Genomic DNA, 20,783 nt, shown 5'->3' with positions numbered 1-20,783 from the left:
CTGCAAAACAGGCTTATCTTAGTTTTTTTGTCTTGTTTCCAGTCAAAATATCTAAAAATTCTTAAATCAAGAAGGATTTTCTAGACAAGTAAAAATAATCTTGTTTTCTGTTTGAAATAAGATTATTTTGCTTACCCCATTGGCAGATTATTTTGCTTGTTTCAAGCAAAAACTCACTTAAATCCGACTTGTTTTTTTCTGAACACAAGACAATCATTTTTACTTGTCTAGAAAATCCTTCTTGATTTAAGAATTTGTAGATATTTTGGCTGGAAACAAGACAAAAGATCTAAGCTAGAAAAGCATTTTTTGCAGTGTGTTTCTGTGTTTACCATATGATGTGTGATGTGCTCTATGTATGTGTGTTTATATGTGAATAAATCCTAAAATAAACCTGTTCATCATATAGAGTTCGCATCTCTTTACAAGACTTGGATTAAACGGCACAATTCATATGGATTCATTTTATGACACCTTTAGGACCTTTTTGGATCTTCTAAGTTTTTGTTGCCTGGACTTTCAATTGAGGGGCAGAAATCTCTCAGGTCTCATTAAAAATATCTTCATCTGTGTTTCAAGTCTTATGGGTTTGGAACAACATGAAGGTGAGTAAATGATGACAGAATTTTCAGATTTATGTGAACTATCGCATGCAGTTAGGTTTTGAGATTTCAGCGGGGTGTTTTATTCTTTCTCTTTTGAACTCTGATCAATTAAGCAACTTTTACAAATTCTTTTCAGACGTTTGGAAACCATATTTGAGGTGCCTCTTAACCGGCGTGATGGCTCTCAGGCTGTCGTGGGCCAAAAAAAGGTGAAGCGCTTTGTCGAATTCCCTGAACTGGGTGTTGCCAGGAAGCCCAAGAAACCTCTGGTCAGTATAATGGCGGGGGCTGGAGCACAGAGGAACGCTGGGTTCTGTAGAACCAGACGGGGTGTCGGGGTCTCTTCCAGAGTGGAGGATGGCTTCACCTTGCAGCAGCTGGAGTCCCTCCTTTGCTCCAAGCTTGAGGAGTTGGACACCTGGATGACACTGCAGCAGGTTGCGGGCTGAGGCAGAGGTCTTGATTGTTCTGTACCGAACAATGGGCTTTGTGTGTATTATGTTCAAATTTACTGTAAATTTGTCAAATCAACAATAAATAGACTTGCAGAGCTGTAAAATGTTTTTGATTACTTATGTACTGTAAAGATCTTAAAAATACATCACTTTCTTTTTATATTTTGCAAGGTAATGGCATTTATTTGTAGATTGGACTGATGTAACAAGAAACAACTCTGTTTTGTCTTTTTATAACCATTCAAAGCAAGCACTTGTTTACTATAATCTGTGGCATATGTTTAAGATATCTCTAATTCCTCCTCACCACATCTCCGTATCAGAAAGTGTTTCAAAGTAAGAGTCACCAGGTCACTCGTAAACCATTCCTCTCTCAGTATATTCCTCTTTTAAAACATTTAAACTTCTTTGGTTTAAATGAATGCCTTATTAATACACTCTCAGGATGCCCTGTGTGCTTCATTATAAGGGAGATGGCACAAAGGCCTTTGAGTGACAGCATTGAAAGTTTGCATTGTTCGGTTTGAAATTATGCTTTATACTTCTCATCTAGAAGCATAAAGGATTTAAAAGTTTAATGCATTCCTTTCTTTTACTCAGGCACTCTAAATATAGTCCATTCACTTAATTTAGTCTTTCCGTATCAGAAAGTGTTTCAAAGTAAGAGTCACCAGGTCACTCGTAAACCATTCCTCTCTCAGTATATTCCTCTTTTAAAACATTTAAACTTCTTTGGTTTAAATGAATGCCTTATTAATACACTCTCAGGATGCCCTGTGTGTTTCATTATAAGGGAGACGGCACAAAGGCCTTTGAAGTGACAGCATTGAAAGTTTGCATTGTTCGGTTTGAAATTATGCTTTATACTTCTCATCTAGAAGCATAAAGGATTTAAAAGTTTAATGCATTCTGTGCTTTTACTCAGGCACTCTAAATATAGTCCATTCACTTAATTTAGTCTTTTGTTTATCTTTGATGTAGTGATTTATAATACTGTTTGTGGTGTTTGAACATGTTGAATGATTAGTGTAAACTTGTTTGATAGATGTCTGCGTTCTGTATTTATAATAGAATACGATTGAACTGTTTTGTATTTTAGTGTTTTGTCGAGTTGTTTGTAAGACGTTTACAATGAGCAGATGCATTTTGACTGCTACACATTTTATTACAAAGCCTGAAATACATGCAGTGTACAAAATATCAAAAGCACAAAGTATTGAAACAGTACGACTTCTTTAAAAAAACAGAATGTTAAAAATGTAACCACATCCGTATCTCAACATTTGAATGTTATGCTCTCTGTGAGTGTCTCAATGTTTCATTTCCAGTTTGCAGTAAGAGCATAAATAAAACCAGCTTGCTGAAGTGTAGCAGTAGCTTCTGTCTGGACGGATGGTTTTATCCATGGCTCCATCTCATGCATGTAACAAATTCCTGAAAGTTGCTGTACCATTTTTAACTACCTGCATTGGCTTAATTGCAGTGATTTAATTGCAATGCAAATATTGAGCTGTTGAATCCTCTTATATTATGGGTAGGACGTTGTGAACCTTTGATCCAGACTAAGGACAAGCACCTTTCGAAACCCACAGTGAATTTAAATAATGACCATTATTGACCAACCTATTGCCATCAAGTAACTTTTTTGGATAGTCTAGATCAGTGGTTCCCAAACCTGTCCTGGAGGACCCCCTGCCCTGCACATTTTGTATGTCTCCCTAATCAGACACACCCAATTTAGTTCTTGCAGTCTCTACTAACGAGCTGATGAGTGGAATCAGGTGTGTTAGATAAGGGAGACATACAAAAGGTGCAGGGCAGGGGGGCCTCCAGGACAGGTTTGGGAACCACTGGTCTAGATGCAGTGTCCAGTGTGAGCAATGAAAGAGTTTGTTTCTGCACTCTTACAGTTCATTTGCTTTGGTTGCTCATTTAACTGTAGAAATGCTTCTTCAGTGTCAGTCTATGAGGGTTACAACATAGGACAGAAATCCCATCAGCAATGGAAAGATGAGAATTAAAACCACCCAGGCTACAATGGACCCAATACCCCATTTACACGCCTTTTCTGAGTATTTCTTAATCATCTCTCGTGTTTCTGGACAATCTTCGTTTTGAAGTCTTTTTCTTGTCTCTCGGGCCTGAAAAAATGAGGAAAGGTGTCAGATTTAGATTCTTAGATTATATTAGTGCATGCATACGTTTCTTTCATCACTGACTACAGTTAAGTTTCATGGTACTATTTTGTTTCATTGTGTCTCGTCTAAACAGTATCTATTTTACTGGCAACAGATCTTAGCTGAGAGTCTTTTGAAGTTATGTAGGATAAGTATATAAGATAAGAACAAACAAAAACTTTTAATAAATAAGGTTCTCATGAAAATAAGCTTACTTAAGGAAGCCAATTGAAGTGTTTATTTTCATTTCACATCTTGAGTTTGTCTGCACTCAGATCTTTGATTGCATGGGTGGGTTACTAAATGTAAATAAATAATTCCTATTTAAGTTTAAAAATAAGTTTAATTTTACATAGAGCTTAGTACTTATTACAATAGTAGTGCAGTAATACAATTGTACAGCACTGATATTTCAATAATACTGAAATAATAATCATAGTTACCTTGACGGAGTACATAAGGGACATAATTCCAAGACAGGAGAGGCCACATATGATGCTGCAAATGGCTAATTTGCGATGGTCTTTGTCCTTACAGATGTCCTGACAGGCGACACTGCGCGAGTCAGCCCTCGGCTCAGGCTGTTCAAGTAAAGCATTATCAACTTTCACTTCTTGTAGATCGTTCGCACACATCTCTGTTCAAAGTAACAAATAACAGTGTAAATATAGGGGAGTCAGCATGGAAGTAATGGCGCATTACTGTATTTTGATGATTTTGTAGTCTACTTTATACTACAATGGTTACAGTGTAGTTCAAGTTCTGTCTGAATCAAGTTGTAAACATCTACCAGTGAATTAGTGAGCCAAGCGGTGATTTATAACAAGCTGGTTTAACTGGTTCTTTACAGTGATTTTTTGCTTTCAGTTTTAATAGTAATAGGGGTAATTAAAAAATATATATAGGCCTATATACACACCAAAAGTGCAAGAATATATGTATATTGGAACAATATAAATGGGGTTTTCCAACATCCTCAAAGTATTTAAGGTGAAGTGAGTTTCTATTATCTCTTATTGTGCTGGGGCTTGAAAAACAGGTATGGACAGAGACAGAGTCATGTTGACAGTAACTGGCATCAGTATTACAAGAGAGTAATGACAGATCTCACTTGATAGTTTTGGTTAGACTCATTATAAATCGAAATCTCAGCAATGTAAAGTCTGCCTCCAGAAAGATGATTATTGAAACTAAAGATCTCAGTACTTACAGACTTGCCCAGATTTGATCTTGAGGGAAGAAGGGTCCAAAATTCCTTAGGTCAACCAGAAATTACCAATTCATAACCAAATACATTTGATGTTTTTGCTTGGAAAAAAAAAATTGGCTAGTGATCAGTACTCTGCTAATAACTCTTTCAGTTTATGTAGTGACAGAAGTTCTAGTGTCCTTTCACAAAGATGTCACATGTCGTTGTCACAACTTGACTCGAGATGACTTCCCATCCAAACTTCCTCTAATTGTCAATTATGTATGTGAAATATTTAGTACAGCTTCTTTAGCTCCAGTTTCGACCTCTGAGGAGGCAGAGTCTGAAAGAAATGCTTTGAACCACTTACTTACAACAGTGACAATGAAACACCACACCTCCAGTTTTTTTTCAATGTTCCCTCCCACTTTTTCTTATCCACTCCAGCTCGAAGTACTTCTTCCACTCACATTCTTTAGGTCTTACGTTTATCTGTCTATTTACCACACCTTGTTGCCCCTGTGAATCATCAGTAGCTTGTGCAGACTGTAACACAGAAGCTTTGACTTCATGACACACTGTCTACTATTACTCATTTTCTCCATCACTGTTTCTTTCTCTTTCTATTTACGCAATCACAACCTCACAAGAATCAAGTTCTTGGCAAGTAAGCTGAGGCCCCTGCAGGGCTTGTGTTTGTAAACAGAGATTGCATGTGTTAAAGGGGTCATATGATGCGATTTCAATTTTTCCTTTCTCTTTGGAGTGTGTGTTTTGTTGTGAAAGCGAAACTACTTTGTTTGGCCTTTCAAAAGAAGACGATAATCCGCTTCGTCATGCCTAGAGCTGATCCGTGCTGGTCGCTGAGGAAATACATCAACTTTGCGCTGTGGATCGCCAGATCGGCTTTCACCGTGGACGAAGCTGAGTCCAGCCCGGGGTCGTCACATGTGGTTGCCGCAAGCCCTCCGGCCTCCGCTCACTCAAGCCGCCGGCTCTTTTGGAAGGACACGACTAGAAATCAGTGGTTAAGTTGTATTTAAAACACTGTTCCAGAACAGTTCAACCCAAATATTAAGATGTGTGCAGCATTTTATGGAGGACTGTTTCCTGATCCTGGGAAAGTTGACTACAATGCCGGCTGTTCTGACTCATGAACTGTAAGTACATTTTCATTTAAAGGATTTGCCACTGATGATTCATACGCGAGTTTTGAGCAGTGCGATTAGCTTTGTAAAAATCGACGCGTTTCAGAAAGGCGGGGCATAGAGGAGAAACAATAATGTACAGTATGTGGAAAATAATGTGTTTTTTGAACCTTAAACCGCATAAACACATTTCATTACACCAAATACACAAAATAATGTTCTTTTTAGCAACATCATATGACCCCTTTAAATCTCTTAATTGTACATAAGTGTTGGACAGCTGCATGATTTGCAGACTCTCATGTTTCATGAATATTCTTTGACAGATTAACTACTGTTTCTGATTTTCTTCCTTTTGAAAAAACTTAAATAGTAGACAGGACCTGTGAGTTAGATTTTTCAGCTGCCATGTTCAAGGCCATGTGCAGGTATCACTTGATACATCAACTCCAAATATGAAATATCAATATGAAATAAAAAAAATATCAACTCCATGTGTCCAAATATGGAGAAACTCACCTCACTTGTATGTTTTTTTTCTCTAGAATTAAAAAGATTTATTTACATCAGTGGTTCTCATCCTTACTGACTCCAAGTTTCCCCATTGTCCCCAGCAATATTCAATGGCCCAGTTGTTTGTGATTTACTTGATGAGAATTTAAAAACATGCTAATTGTACCTGATAAAATTATTTAGAGCTGGGCTGAGCTCTAAATATTCAAAAATGTATAAAATGTCCATGGAATTGTAAGATTTTATTAATTTTACATGACTTTTTCAAGTCTTGAAAAATAACCTTTTTATAATTAGACCATTTCACATCTATATGATGTAATAAAATAACATTTTTGTTGTTGTTTTAGCTTATAAAGCTAACTTTTATTTAGCTAATAAAAGTAGCTGTAGTAAATAGTAAAATTTGTGCTGTGGCAATCTTTTGACATACCTCATAGCACATCACCTTCTGCTAGAATGATCGCCACTTATCCCAAGAATAAAACAAAACAACAAAAAAAAACATAATGGACTCTCTGATGCTTCAATATATTTCAGTGTAATTGTTTGTCAGTTTTGCTTTGACTTGTTGTTCTGTAATTGTCTCTATCAGACACTCAAACACACACACACTAACACTGGCTTGTGAAGGTCAACTATTCTGGGTTGAGCTGCCACATTAACAGCGAGACAGACACTGAGGTCAGGAGGGGCCAGACAGCTTAAAAAACAAACACTGATTAATTCTCTCCTACTTGTTTTCCTTGTTAATTTAATTAAAAGAAAGAAAGAAGAAAAATTGCAGCTGCATGAATTTATAAAGAACAATATATTTGTTTACAAACAAAATTAAACAAAATGTAATATTCACAAACAAAATTAAATAAATCATTGTGTATGAAAACCACGCAAATTAGGAAATTAAGAGAACAAACCACTACAGCCTTTATAGACAGTCATACGCAGAGAATCTTCTCACTTTATTTTATTAATTTTTTTAATTGCATAACATCTAACAAGAACAGTAACATAACATACATATATATATATATAGAGGATGACAGTGTTTTCAACTATTCTAAATTAAATTACATTCATAATAGCATCAAAGGAACAAACAGAAAAAAAAGAAAGGAGAAAAAAACTACAGGGGATAACTTACATTTACATTTAGTCATTTAGCAGATGCTTTTATCCAAAGCGACTTACAAATGAGGACAATAAAAGCAGTCAAAACTAACAAAATAGCAACAATATATACCGGTAAGTGCAAATGACAAGTCTCGGTTAGCCTAACGCAGTACATGTAGCAAGGTGTATATATATTATACACACACACACACAAAGAAAAACAAGTAGATAGAATAGAAAAAATAGAAAGCTAGTGTTTGTTTGTTTTTTGTAGTTTTTTTTAAATAAAAAAATAAAATAAAAAAAGAAGATAAATATAGATAAAGTAGAATTAAAATAGAATAGAAAGTGTTAGAGTTAGAGAGTCAAATAAAGGTGATAACTTACAAGAAATTTCCATAAGAAAAGGATTCAAAAATTCTATACATCCTTTTTGCTTTTTTATTTATCCACCTTTTTCTCCAACGCGGAAGTAAACCTACGGGCAAGACTTCCGGTTCATTAGCTGCTAACGAGAATAACAAAGTGCAGTAAACCGTAAAACTGTTTGCATTATAAACCAGTGTGTTCGTAATTAAGACAACACATTCAAATAATATGGTAAGACACACCAATTTTCAATATCAAGCAGCAAAACGAGCGGTTCTGTAAAGCTAAAACTAGCTGGACGCGGATGAGACCGGAAGCCAGACCCATAGAATTTACAAATGGTCGCGCCCAGTTTTACGGGAAGAAAACTGCCTACGTAAAATTCCACGAGCCAATCAGAAGTCGTGACATGCTCATGACGTAGCGATACAGTCTAAACACGGAAGAAAAGATACGTGGGCGAGGTGGGCGATTACAATAAAATACTGAAACGCAATCAGAAACTCGTTTACGTTATAGTCATTTTAGTCCTTAGCATGCTAAACTGCATAGCGTGACATCATATAGAAAACATTTTTGCATTCAAATATATAATTGATTAAATAATGTTCATAAGGTGCAAAGTGTGAGACTGCTGTTACAGTTGAGAGTGTGAAAATTCAAAGACCTGAAGGTATTGTTTTTTTTGTTTTTTTGTTTTTACTTCGCTCGTTTTAATGCACACGTGTTAACTGATGTGCAGATGGAAGAGATGGAGGACTGTGAAGGGGTGATTGCCACAGAGCGTTATGGCTCACAGGAGTCATGGAAATACCTGTTGAAGGATGGGAGGATGAAGAGACAGAAGGATGCACTGGACGGCAGACTGGCGGGAAATTCAATCTCTGGCGTGTTTAAAGTGCGTGACTGACACAGAAAAACACGAAAGTCTCTCAGATCCTATAAATAAACTCTCTGAGACATCACTAACATGCTCTCTCCTCTCCCAGAGTGTTTTCCTGCCACAGGGCTATCCTGAGAGTGTCAGTGAGGATTACATGCAGTATCAGCTCTGGGACACTGTGCAGGTACAGGTCCTGTAGATCTGACACTTGTACTGCTGAAGTTTCTTTTATTTTGTTTTTCGGGGGAAAATTCAGTAGCCAAACATAAACATTAAAACATTTGGGCAAACTTATAAAAAAGAACCAATAATATTGCAGAAGAAATGCAAAAAAAATACAGTTAAGTGTTTTCTATTTAAATATATTTTCAAATGTAATTAATTATCTTTAGTGTCACATGATCCTTCAGAAATCATTCTAATATGCCGATTTAGATTTAAGAAACATTTATTATTATTATCAGTTTTGAAACAGTTGTGCTGCTTGATATTTTTTTTCAGGGTACTTTGACGAATAGAAAGTTCAAAAGAACAACATTTATTTGAAATAGAAATAGTTTGTAACAATAAAAATGTATTTACTGTTACTTTTGATACATTTAATCTATCTTTCAAAGTACTAATTTCTTTATAAAAAAAACATCTAATTGACCCCCCTGATAGACATACTGTATATATATATATATATATATGTATATATTGGCATCATAGCACCGTCTTTTGTTTTCCAAGGCATTTTCCAGCTCTCTGTCTGGCACACTCGCTACTCAGGCTTCACTGAGGGGTGTTGGGGTTGGAAATCAAGAAGCAACAGTTGCAGCAGCTACAATAACATGGCTGCTAAGGGGTATGTGCACAAACTACTGATTGTACTGATTTCTTATTTTTTAAATGCATGCTTTTCTAACCCTTTTCTCCTTCTTTGCTCAGATGGAACAGGGATGCTGGGAAGAATACTTTTTGCTTGGCTCAAAGGGTAATATTTGACCCACCATTCAGATTGTGAAGATGTTTTGTTTTTGTTGTACTTAATTGTGACCTTGTATTTCAGGAGCAAGTTAGATTCTGAAGCCAAAAAATGGAGGTACCGTATACTAGACTTAGACTTTAATGTTTTAGTTTGAATAAACATTTGAATGTAATACTTTTCATAAATATTTTACATAATAATGTCTTATTTGTCTTTTCAGGCTCTTCGCTGACATTCTTAATGACGTGGCAATGTTCATGGAGATTGCAGCCCCTCATTTCCCTCCTTTTTTCACTCTTATTGTCTGCATTGCTGGAATATTTAAGGTAAAATATCACCAGCATCTTCCTCTAAACCTTAAATCAGCTTGACAGTAAATATCTATGCATATTCCTCTATTTCTGTCATTCCAGTCCATTGTAGGAGTTGCTGGTGGAGCAACAAGAGCTGCCTTAACTGTCCATCAAGCTCGTAGAAACAACATGGCTGATATCTCCGCCAAAGATGGGAGCCAGGTTTTTATTCACTTTCTCTCATATGCTTCATAATAGCTTTTCTTGTAAATTCCCTCTTAGTGTGTGAAGTTGAGGTCAAAATGTGTGTCAGTGGTTTCATGTATCAGTGTATCATTTATCTGCTTTTTTTGTCCTGACAAGGAAACCCTGGTGAACCTGGCAGGACTGCTGGTCAGCCTTGCACTCATCCCGCTTGTAACCGATAACCCATTGTGAGTTACACCCAGATATGTAAGCAACGCTCTACATGAATGTGTAGTAGATACTGTACTGATTTGTGCTCTTCATTCAGGTTGACGTTCATCCTGTTCTTCCTGTTCACTGTTCTCCACCTGTTTGCCAATTACAAAGCGGTTCGTTCTGTTGTTATGGAAACACTTAATGAGGCTCGCTTGTCCATAGTCCTTCATCGGTACCTGCTTGATGGTCAACTGCTCAGTTCAGTGGAGGCCAATGAAAAGGAGCCTGTGTTCTTGTGTATGGCCTTAAAACCTGATCACTTTTAAATGCCTGTCTTGTTCATTTAATATGATTCATTCATTACACATCTAATTAACAAAATTCTATTCCTCTTTTCAGCGCTTGGAAGGACAGTTCCCATAAAGTTGGGTGTGAGGCTTGGAGACATTGTTCAAGAGTCTGTCTATCTGCTTTTATATTCATTCACTAAATCAAAACGTATTGTTGTTGTGAAAACTGTATCGACTATTAAAATGATTTCTTTTTGACTTAAAGGCCAGGAGAACTGCAGCTGGCGTTGAAGAACAACAGCAAACCGTATCTCATTGCAATCAAAAATGGTACAAAAACCTCCCCAATTCTGCTATATAAGATGTTAGACATAATAACATGATCTAAAACGATATTAGAGAATTTATGCCTAACTATTACTCAGCCAGAACAGCAATGACACATTTATGAGATGCATTTTTTCCCAGGTACCGTCTGTGTTTGTCTGGGAAGCGATGCTTCTGTGCATGATGAAATCATGGCAGCATGTCAGGCCTTGTGTCTTCGTGCTGTGCTGCACGATGATTCCTCTCTGGGTGATGCACTCAAGCAGCTCTCAAACACTAAGGGTAAGTACTTGTTCAGTTGTGATAAAAGAAAGACCTTCATTTCATATTTAACTTTAGATGCATAGTACTGGTTACACTTGCTGATCAAGGGATGGTAGCCTCTTTTCTTTAGACCTTAAGTCAGGTTAGACACCATATTAAAATGAACAAAGATGAAAGCAAGGCTGTTAGGGATAGGCTTACAGTTTTTTTTTCAGTGGCTCACACTGTATAAAGGTCTTCAGTCACATATTTTCGCAACTTTAAGTTTTTGTCTACTGATTTTTTTTCCTGGTAGGCATTTCATCTCCTGAACAGTCGGTATGTTGTTAAACAACAGCACAATCCATCAAATGCACTGTACTTCTGTCCCTCACAGCCTCGTTTTCATTTCTGTCAAAAATTAAATGTAGTGCCACCTTTAGGTCTCTGACACTGTTTTATTTTCCAGACCCATGGGAGTTAGTATCACAGAGTCATAAGATGATTAATCACATTTTCCAGACATTCTTAAAAGGTGAATATAATACATGTTGTAATACAATTTTCCATTGAGAGACAACAACAACAAAAAAACCTTTTTCTTTTGTTTATCTTTGTCAGAACTGGATCAAGCAAAGTGGCAAACAGACTGGACACTACTGGACTGGAACGAATGGCGTGTGGAATGGAGCAAAAAGAGAAGCTGAAGCAAATTATGAAAGATGGAATATGGATGTTTTGGTTTCCACTGGTATTCACTTTGAAACATCTGTCAGTTTTAAATGATTTGCAAGAGCTCAGCGGCAGAGCTGAAAGTGTGCAGATTTGTCAGTGTCTTAAATAAACCATACAAATAAAAACAAACCCAGCAGGCACCTTGATATCAATTTTATGTCAAGTATTAGTCAAGACTTGATCAAGATGCTGTACCGTCATTTTAAATTCAGTTTGGACAGCAATTTCTTCCAGTGGTAACTGGGTGAAAATAGGAAGTTAATGCCACACTGAAATTGGTTTTATGTATATGTAGGCCAATATGCTTGACGTTCAATTTACATAAAATCAACATCAAGCCAATTTTTTTTTTACATCAATTTGATATCTTTTCAACATCAATTGCCCACTGGGAAGAGGATAACAGGGTCGGAGCAAAAAAAAAAAAAAAAATATATATATAAAAAGCAGCACAACTGCATTCATCAGTGATAAAAGTTTAAGTGATTCAGCTTAGTCATCACAGGTATAAATTACATTTATATTATATTTAAATAAAAAAATATATTTTATAATATTTCATATTACTATTTTTGCTGTATTTTTGATCAAATAAATGCAGACTTGGTGAGAACAAGAGACTGCTTTCAAAAACATAAAAAATCTTACCAACCCTGAACTTTTGAACAGTAGTGTACGTGTGGGTTTTTTTATAAAAAGAATTACACACACACACACACACACACAAAAAGCCACACAAATGAATAAAAGAACTTTGCCGTAAATACAATATTGAAATCAAGAATCCAGTGGAACACTGCACTTTGATCAATTAGAATTTTACCACATATTTATTGTCATTTGAAAAATGTATGATAAGACAATACACATTTATCATATTTCAACTACATCACTGATATTTATTTTAATGCAATTTGATGGAAACAACATATTATATTAAAAGTGGGGGGAAACAGTCTTAATGGACTGAGTAGCTATTTAATTTTGAGATATGAATAAGCAATGATTTTGTTGAATGATCCAAAGTCAACATGCTAAGATAAATGCTGTGAATTTAAAGCTCACAGCACTGCTCCATAATGAACTTTCCTCAAGTGTCTTCTGAGATTCTCTGTTCGGTTGAATCTCCGTCCACAGAGCGAACAGTTATATGGTCTTTCTCCTGTATGAATGCGCTCATGCTTTTTCAGATCGGCTAAACGACTGAACCTGAACCTGCAGCACTTGCAAACAAAAGGTCTCTCGTTTGAATGGCACACGAAGTGTGCTCCGAGGCTGGAGGGCGTTGCAAACGTCTTACCGCACACATGGCAGCTGTGCAGAATATCCCTGCTCTCACTGACACTGGGAGTGCTGTGAAAGCCCCCCGCTTGGACCATATTCTCTACTAGTGACCTAAGAATGTGTTTGGAAGCAGAATTTAGTAATTTGCTAGGTTGGTTATAGTGGACAACGCTGTTGGAAAAGGATGCGACAGGCAGCTGGTTGTGTTCATTTGCTTGAGGAACATCCTGCATAGGAACTACAGGAGCTTGTGTTGTCACATTGTCTGTCTCTTCTGTGACAGAACATTCCAGAGGCTCTGGTTTAGATTCCTCTTTGATTCGGTTTGAGCCCAGTGGTGACTCAGTGTTGCTGGTTGCTGGACTCTCTCTGCTGCCAGGAAAAGGTTTTGGGATTCTTCTTGGAGGGCTACTCTTTACCCTGGAGAGGGGTCTTTGCTTCTTTAAAGAATAGTCACAGGTCCCTTGCAGAGAATGATGTTTGTTGTCTGCATTAATCTCATCTAAAACCAGCTTTATATGAACAGGACTGTCACTCAGACATTGTGGCTGCTCTGGCTGCTTGCTCACAGCTGAATCTCCATGATAAATGAGATCTTCCTGCGCATGATCCTCCCCTGAATGAGGCTTGTCAATGGAAAAAGAGACTTTCAGGACTTCATCTAAAAATATAAAAAGAGATGATTGAAAATTTTTACATACAAGTAGACAAGTTAATTCCACAACTATAAGCTCTTCAAAATCTCACTCGAATCCCCAGTCGTCCTCTCCTGGAGTTCTTTGAGCTTCTGCTGGAGGTTCTGATTCTCCAGGCGTGTTCTGGCAGACTCTTTCTGATACTCTAACACAGCCTGACCCATGAGCTGCAACGCTTCCTGTACAGCAGCAGTGAGGAGCTCAGCTACATTTGTGACGAGGAGCTCCATCTGTGACATTTTGATGGGACCTGCTCAAAAAGAAAACAAGCTTCTGTCATTTACTTAACTTAACCCAATGTTGTTCCAAACCTGTATCATTTTCTTCTTTGGAACATAAAAGAAAATATTCTGAGAAATCTCTCATTGTTTTGTCCATTGTCCATACACTGAAAATCAAAGGTCGCCAAAACACCAAGGAATCCTATTTTGTGTTCCACAGAAGAAAGAAAGGTTTGGAAAGACATGTGGGCAAGTAAATAATGATAGAATGTTCACTTTTGGATGAACTCTTTAATGAAATGCGAGGCTGTGCCCAGGACTGCCTCTGAACCATAACAATGAATATAATAATACAGTGACTAAATGTATTACATTTCATTTCTAAAAAACTTATACAGGTTAACCGTGTCTTAATGTGACGTGCATTTTAACAAACCTTCTCTCTTTGCGCGCTGGTCACTCAACACTACATAATATTTATAAAAATGAATATTTGGAATTGCATTATAATTATATCACAATTATAATGACACAATAATACCTACCTCTCTGTTCTCAACCGCGAAAACAGAATATAATGAGACTATAATCGCAACAAGGCAAACCCTGAACTAACGTCCGAAAACAAGAGGTCTCTCATGATATTTGTATCTTCATGCTGGACCGTAAGTAGTCGTTTTTCTTTCAGGAAATGTCAAGGCTGACTTGTTATAATAATGACGTTTCTAGTGGGCGTGTTGTGTTGTGGAAACCAAAGCCACTAGAAGGCAAGCCTGTAACCATTTTAGCCGAAAAAGTGTAACGGCTAAAGCTAACGCTTCCGGTCTGACAGTATGTGGGAAAGGAGACCAGAGGCCGTTTTTTTTTTTAATGGATGTCAATGTAGGAGAGGCTTCACTACGATGAATAAACAGCTTTTTAGAGGAAACGGTAAGGTAGTGATGGCGAGAAGCCTCATGAAGCATTGAAGCTTTTCAGCCAAGAGCCAAGTGGTTCACAAACGGGTTCATTTGCTCACACTATACCACCTGGTGGCCAAAGAGTGTAAAACAAGCAGATACATTATAGATGACCTGATGTGATGTGTGAGACACTGTATTTTGCGCCAGCTAAGGCTTAGAAATAATGGTGAAGAAAATTTTTCCACATAGACTAATCTATTTATTTGAATATAATGTGTATTTTCTAGTGGTATATAATGTTTGTATAACATAATATAACTGTGTAATAAACGTATTGACTTGATGGGGCATAATAGGCATAATACATAATAGGCAGGAGGGGCAATATTATTAGCCTAAAACTGGAAAGTGGCTGAGTTTAACAGGGCAGAGGACTGTGAATTTACAAGATTTGAACCGCTTCCTGAACCAGTCTGGCCAAGCGAGGCTTCGGACGTCATCAATGACATGATTGCTCTAAAGCAGGGTCCCTCAAATCTTGCCCTGGAGGGCCAATGCGCTGCAGAGTTTAGCTCCAACCCTGATCAAACTCACCTACCTGTGATTTTCTAATGATCCTGAAGACATTGATTAGCTTGCTCAGGTGTGTTTGATTAGGGTTAGAGCTAAACTCTGCAGGAAAGTGGATCTCGTGGGCCAGATTTGAGGATCCCTGCTCTAAAGCGATACAAGTCTCGATACGCGCTTCACTGAAAGCTCCAGGGATTTCTCGACACACGCTCCGAAGTCTCGGCACAGAACGTAACATCACTATGAAATTGCTTATCATTTTATGAATCAACAGCCTATCTGCTAATCTTCAACATGTTTTACACTAAACAATACTTTTGGATTAAACTATTTTTAGAGTTTACCACGAAAAAAAAATGCTGTTTTATAAGAGAAGCCATTGACTTTGTAAACGGCGATTGAGTGTCGCACAACTCTGACTGAAATTCAATGGTGTCAAGGCTGTAATGTGATTGGTTATTACGGCACACGTGATCCAATACGGACCCTCTTATCTCCCTATATTAAAGGGGTCCTATTATGCTCTTTTACAAAGTCTTGATTTTGTTTTGGGGGGTATACTAGAACAGACTCTCATACTAGGTTGTTCGAAAAACATTATTTTTCACATATTTTACATTATTACAACACCTCTCTCCCCAGTCTGGCATGATGAAGGCCCGCATTCTGAAATACGAAATGCGCTGTGATTGGTTAGCTGGGCCAGTGTGTGCTGTGATTGGTTAGCTGGGCCAGTGTGTGTTGTGATTGGCAGCACTCGGCGCCTGGTCGGGAATCCCATTCGTCGATCTTTGTGATATCACAAATCCCGGAAAATACGCGTTGTAGTCCAAACGAGTCGTTCGTTGTAGTTTTTGAAAAATGATTTCTGTTAAATAAAATATCTCCTTTTGAATTGGACTTTGAGCTTTGTAACTTTGCAGATCTTTTTTATGCTCAAACAGCAACTTTACAAACTAAGTTGAAAAAGTGAAAAAGCATAATAGGACCCCTTTAAGATAATCTCTGCTTGAACGCACCTGACGTCGTAATTACCATGTCATTTCTTCTGTGGAACATTTTGTAAAAAATGTTAAGCAAGAAACAAACAGATTTGGAACGACGTGAGGCCGTTACTCTTCAAGTTTCAGTTTACTACTAAAACAGTATACGCTTCAAGCGATTAACCATAAAACAGATATTTTATAGTTAACTGGTTGTAACCAAAGAAACAGAGTAAGCAGGTAACCCGCTATTGAATATTTGGCAAGGTACACAGGAAGAAGTTCGCGCACGTACAAAAACTGTTTACCAACATTCACAGTATTTTCTTTTGTGTTTTGTGTGGGTGTTTAATGATTAGAGAATTTTCACTTTTGGCTGAACTTCCTTTAAGGAGTCCATTATAATTTATACCCCATTAACTCACCGAACATCATCGTTTTAAACAGTGACCGAATTTATTTCAGGAGAGAGATAGAAAATCAAGTGCAACACATGCTACTGACATATCATAGTATAGTCTGTGTTAATTCCACTATGTGGAGTTTACAAGTGCATCATGGTAATTCTATGAGCTAATTTAAGATATTCTGGCTGCTCACAAATTACACAGTTGCTGCAATATATAGCCAAGACATGCTATAAACTAAGTGAAGTTTACACTTAAAGGGATAGTTCACCCAAAAATGAAATCGTACGCACGTTCACGAGAGAGTGGCGTCCAGCGGATGACGTAGGCAAACGCGGTGACGAATGCGGAAGTGACGAGCTTGGAAGCGCAGAGGAGAGAGCAAAACAAAACACCGGTCACGAATTAGTAGTACAAAATGAGGATTTGTCTGAATGAAAATGTCTGAGGATTTCGATATAAGCCAAGAGGACACGGGTTTTCCTTTGCTGTAAACAAAACTTGGTTCTCGCGAGACTAGCATATTCTAACCGGAGCTACAGATTAAGGTTTAAATATGGATATTTTTCTTTCACAAATGCATCGCTTCGCTTCAGAAGGCCTTTATTAACCCCCCGGAGCTGTGTGGACTTCTTTTATAATGGATGGGTGCAATTTTTTGGACTTCAAATTTTGGGCTACCATCCACTCCCATTATAAAGCATGGATTAGCCTGGACATTATTTAATATTACTCCGGTTATATTCGTCTGAAAGAAGAATGTCATACACACCTAGGATGGCTTGAGGGTGAGTAAATCATGGGGTAATTTTCATTTTTGGGTGAACTATCCCTTTAATAGTTTTTGATTGTAGGCGTTTGAAAAAACAATACTTGAAGATGAAGGGTTAATCAGATTTAATGCAATGTGTCTGTTCCAAAATACAAGTTAGTCTCACTTGAGCTAATAAAATATTATTTTAACTTAGTGCAATGACTTGTGTGTGGCTAATGTCAAATAGGGCTGGGAATACATATCTGGATCAGAATTAAAAAAAACAAAAAACATGAAGCTCTTTAGTTCACAAAACCATTAGTTATAGAAACACTGTAATGTTTTTTTTTCACATAAATAGCCTATTTAACAGTCAAATAGTCGTTTCTCTAAAATAAAGAGATGCAGTAGCCTAGATAACTAAAAAAAACACAACAACAGTAAAAACAATTGCCATTTGAGTATCAAACACTGGTACTCTAATAGGACAGCCAAAGGCTGGAATTAGAGGTCTGCATTCCTGCAACCCGACCGGATTTTTTGCGCCGCGGGATTAAATTCCCGAATAAAACGCTGTAGCGGTCGGTAACTCTGGTGTAATTTGAACAGGAGCGGGCGGTCTAACAATATCCCATTCCCGACGTCCATTTCAGAACAGCATATCTGTTAGCCTATAATTTTAAATGAAAGATGTCATATTTATTTATTTTTCTCTGCGACACTTTTCCTACTGTGTTAACAGAAAAATGTCAAACGAATTTAGTATTTTGAAAAGACAAATGCAAATAAATAATAGGCTATTTTTGTACAACCTACATTTTCATTTTTTCTCTCTCTGCTACACTTTTTCCCTATTGTGTTGTCAATGTTAAACGAATTGTATCCTGACAAGACGAATAAAAATAAGAAATACAATTTTTGTACATTTTTATTTTCTCTGACACTTTTTTCCTACTGTGTTGCAAAATTAATTAAACGAATTTTGTGTTTTAAGATGATTCATATAAATTCAAGTCAAAGTCAATAAATTCAAGACTCTTGACAAGACGAATAAAATAACATACAATTTTGTGCAGAATACACTTTTATTTGTCAGCCTATCTTTCTTTCTTTCAGTAGCAGACATTTAAATGTGAGATTCTGGAAACGAGATCTAAATTTAGCGGGAACGGTCGGGCCGGGAAGAAAATTATTCTAAGCCGACAGCAGGTGAACAAAGAGTGAATATATAGCGGGAGCGGGTGGGTGCGGAATAGACTCTCTAGCTGGAATACACTACATGACTTTTAAAATCTGAACAGATTTTACAAACTCTGGCCATCATACACTTACCTACTTCGTAAATAGTGACAAAGGAAAACTGTCCATCATACACTGCACAACTGAGGATCACACACTACTAGAAGTTGTTCCGATCACAACAAACTCACACAGAAACGTGCGCCTTGTTGCTAGGAGATGCGTGACAAATGAAACCAACACGTGTTCTAAAATCGGCTCAAAATATCAAACATGTTTGATATCCTCCGTCTGGATGGAATCAAAGTCTGAAGCTAAAAAATCGGAGTCTGTGACCATCAAACACTACACGATTTTCTATTAAATCTTTCAACTCAAATCTGCAGAGTGGCTCTGACTTTCGGCAACTAGTGTCAACTCCTTCAGACTGTAAATCGGCGGAAAATCGTGTAGTGTATTCCAGCCTTAAGGTAACTCGAAATGTTCTAACTGAACCATGTGACACAGGACAGAGTTAGGATTGCAGCCTTACTTGTAACAAAGAAAACGTCTCGGGTTACTTGCATTACCCATGTTCTCTGAATAGGGAACCAGATGCTGCATAGCTATGATACAATGGGAACGCCCCTTGGGTGTGCCGATTATCTGAAGCCCATACGGAATCACACCAATTCGTTGGCTGATGGCTGGGACACCACTACGTCACCTACTCTAATACTAGTGAACCAGGAGCTGCATCTAAATCCAAGCTATAAAACCTGATAAAAGGACCATCCTGCTGCCACACAAATATCCTCCAGGGGAACTCCTCTGACACAGAGATCAGTAACGACCCGATGAAGCTGAAGCTGTGGGTTTATCTGAGCGCTTCAGCTCAATCCGCTTATGTGGGTGCTAACGGGTCGAAAGATGGCCGCAAACTCCCCAAACCATAAGAGGTCCTGCTAACGGGCTCCTTCCTAAGCGCGGAGTGGTCTCTGGGCACAGAGGCAGGGTTGGACGAATTGCGGGCCCTCCTGGGCATGAACTGCTTAAGGGCAGCCGACTGAGTCTTGGCAGCACAGAATTTGTCCATCACCGAGCTAACCGCCTCGCCGAACAATCCCGACTGCGAGATGTGGGCATTGAGGAGAAAAGCTTTCCCCTTCTCACTTATTTCCGTGAGATTTAGCCAGAAGTGGCGCTCGGCAGCCACCAACCCCGCCATTGTACGCCCAACTGCGCGTGCAGTGTGCTTAGTTACATGCAGCGCCATGTCCGTAGCCCTATGGAGCTTTTTGACCGCTTCTGGAGTCAGGCCCCCCCTCCCTCGTCCATCTCCTTCAGGACGTCAGCTTGATAAGCCTGAAGGATGGCCATGGTGTGAAGCGCCATGCCCGTCTGATCAGTCGCCATGTAGGACCTTCCGATGAGGGCGGAAGTGGTCCTACACGGCTTAGTTGGGAGTTTTATCCGTTTATCCGGTTTATCCGGCCACTCAAGATTAAGCTTTTCGGTAGCACACGCTAACACTTCCACTAGCTCAGTAAAGGCCGTAGAAGGCCATGCCTCCTGGCCTCTAGGCGGGAGAGCGTCGACTGAAGCGGGCCCGAAATCCTAAGAGTCGGATGCCATGGTGTACAAAATACAATAAAACCCGAAGGAAACAGCCTCACGTGCCTCCGGGCTGGGACATAAATAATCGTGGACAACTCCACCGGCGAATCCGTGCGAGAGCACTCAGGCGAGAGAGGGAGAGAAAAGGCGAGGCCCGTCTGCTCACTCTCTATAGCCTCGAGCTCCATATCCGAACCCCAGGAGGCGAATTCACGGAGGGCCTCAGCAGCCTCCGGAGCAGCGCAATGGGGGATAATGGATGACTCCTTCTCAAAAAACCGCAAGCCTCACGCAAAGAGTTTTGAGACGGAGATTCTCACAAAATTTAGTTAGAAGTGCCGTAAAAAGCCTTGCACGTGAGAAAAACCCATACATTCAAAACACTTACTGTGCGGGTTGTCGCTCGCGAAAAAGCGAGAG

At 38.4% G+C, this 20,783-nt stretch overlaps 3 protein-coding genes and 1 long non-coding RNA gene across 10 annotated transcripts in view; 2 read left to right on the top strand and 2 right to left on the bottom strand.

Moving 5' to 3' along the window:
• Positions 1-1,505, top strand: part of LOC107737753 (uncharacterized) — a 13,995-nt gene extending 12,490 nt beyond the window's left edge. For all 4 annotated transcript variants that reach the window (XM_016549369.1, XM_016549368.1, XM_016549366.1 and 1 more), the window contains one exon: positions 742-1,505. In XM_016549369.1, the coding sequence (XP_016404855.1) occupies positions 742-1,054 (313 nt within the window). In that variant the 3' untranslated portion in view covers positions 1,055-1,505. The remainder of the gene's footprint in view (positions 1-741) is intronic.
• A 1,371-nt stretch (positions 1,506-2,876) lies between these two features.
• Positions 2,877-4,753, bottom strand: LOC107737755 (uncharacterized). The gene is made up of 3 exons (XR_001639820.1): positions 4,448-4,753; positions 3,681-3,874; positions 2,877-3,201 (listed from the first exon to the last, which is right to left on the bottom strand). It is a non-coding gene; the product is annotated as an uncharacterized LOC107737755 (long non-coding RNA).
• A 3,189-nt stretch (positions 4,754-7,942) lies between these two features.
• LOC107737752 (RUS1 family protein C16orf58 homolog) lies at positions 7,943-12,120 on the top strand. 4 transcript variants are annotated; one of them, XM_016549364.1, is made up of 16 exons: positions 7,974-8,033; positions 8,186-8,242; positions 8,312-8,467; positions 8,559-8,636; positions 9,185-9,299; positions 9,383-9,428; positions 9,504-9,536; positions 9,643-9,748; positions 9,836-9,937; positions 10,079-10,149; positions 10,230-10,414; positions 10,517-10,574; positions 10,673-10,737; positions 10,876-11,016; positions 11,447-11,512; positions 11,599-12,120. In XM_016549364.1, the coding sequence occupies exons 3-16, from the start codon at positions 8,312-8,314 to the stop codon at positions 11,682-11,684; spliced, it is 1,308 nt and encodes a 435-aa protein (XP_016404850.1). In that variant the 5' UTR covers positions 7,974-8,033; positions 8,186-8,242; the 3' UTR covers positions 11,685-12,120. The 4 variants fall into 4 exon arrangements, with proteins under 4 accessions (XP_016404851.1, XP_016404849.1, XP_016404850.1 ...); XM_016549365.1 differs by lacking the exon at positions 8,186-8,242 and having other exon boundaries at positions 7,943-8,024; XM_016549363.1 differs by lacking the exon at positions 8,186-8,242 and having other exon boundaries at positions 7,947-8,033.
• A 507-nt stretch (positions 12,121-12,627) lies between these two features.
• Positions 12,628-14,576, bottom strand: LOC107737781 (PR domain zinc finger protein 1-like). The gene is made up of 3 exons (XM_016549399.1): positions 14,458-14,576; positions 13,744-13,941; positions 12,628-13,657 (listed from the first exon to the last, which is right to left on the bottom strand). The coding sequence occupies exons 2-3, from the start codon at positions 13,928-13,930 to the stop codon at positions 12,774-12,776; spliced, it is 1,071 nt and encodes a 356-aa protein (XP_016404885.1). The 5' UTR covers positions 13,931-13,941; positions 14,458-14,576; the 3' UTR covers positions 12,628-12,773.
• Positions 14,577-20,783: the final 6,207 nt, after the last annotated feature.

The sequence above is a fragment of the Sinocyclocheilus rhinocerous genome, unplaced genomic scaffold (assembly GCF_001515625.1).
Source record: "Sinocyclocheilus rhinocerous isolate Xijiao unplaced genomic scaffold, SAMN03320098_v1.1 scaffold43, whole genome shotgun sequence".
NCBI classification, from domain to species: Eukaryota; Metazoa; Chordata; class Actinopteri; order Cypriniformes; family Cyprinidae; genus Sinocyclocheilus; species Sinocyclocheilus rhinocerous.
Note: the sequence above shows the minus strand (reverse complement) of the source record. Positions and strands in the feature narration are given on the sequence as shown.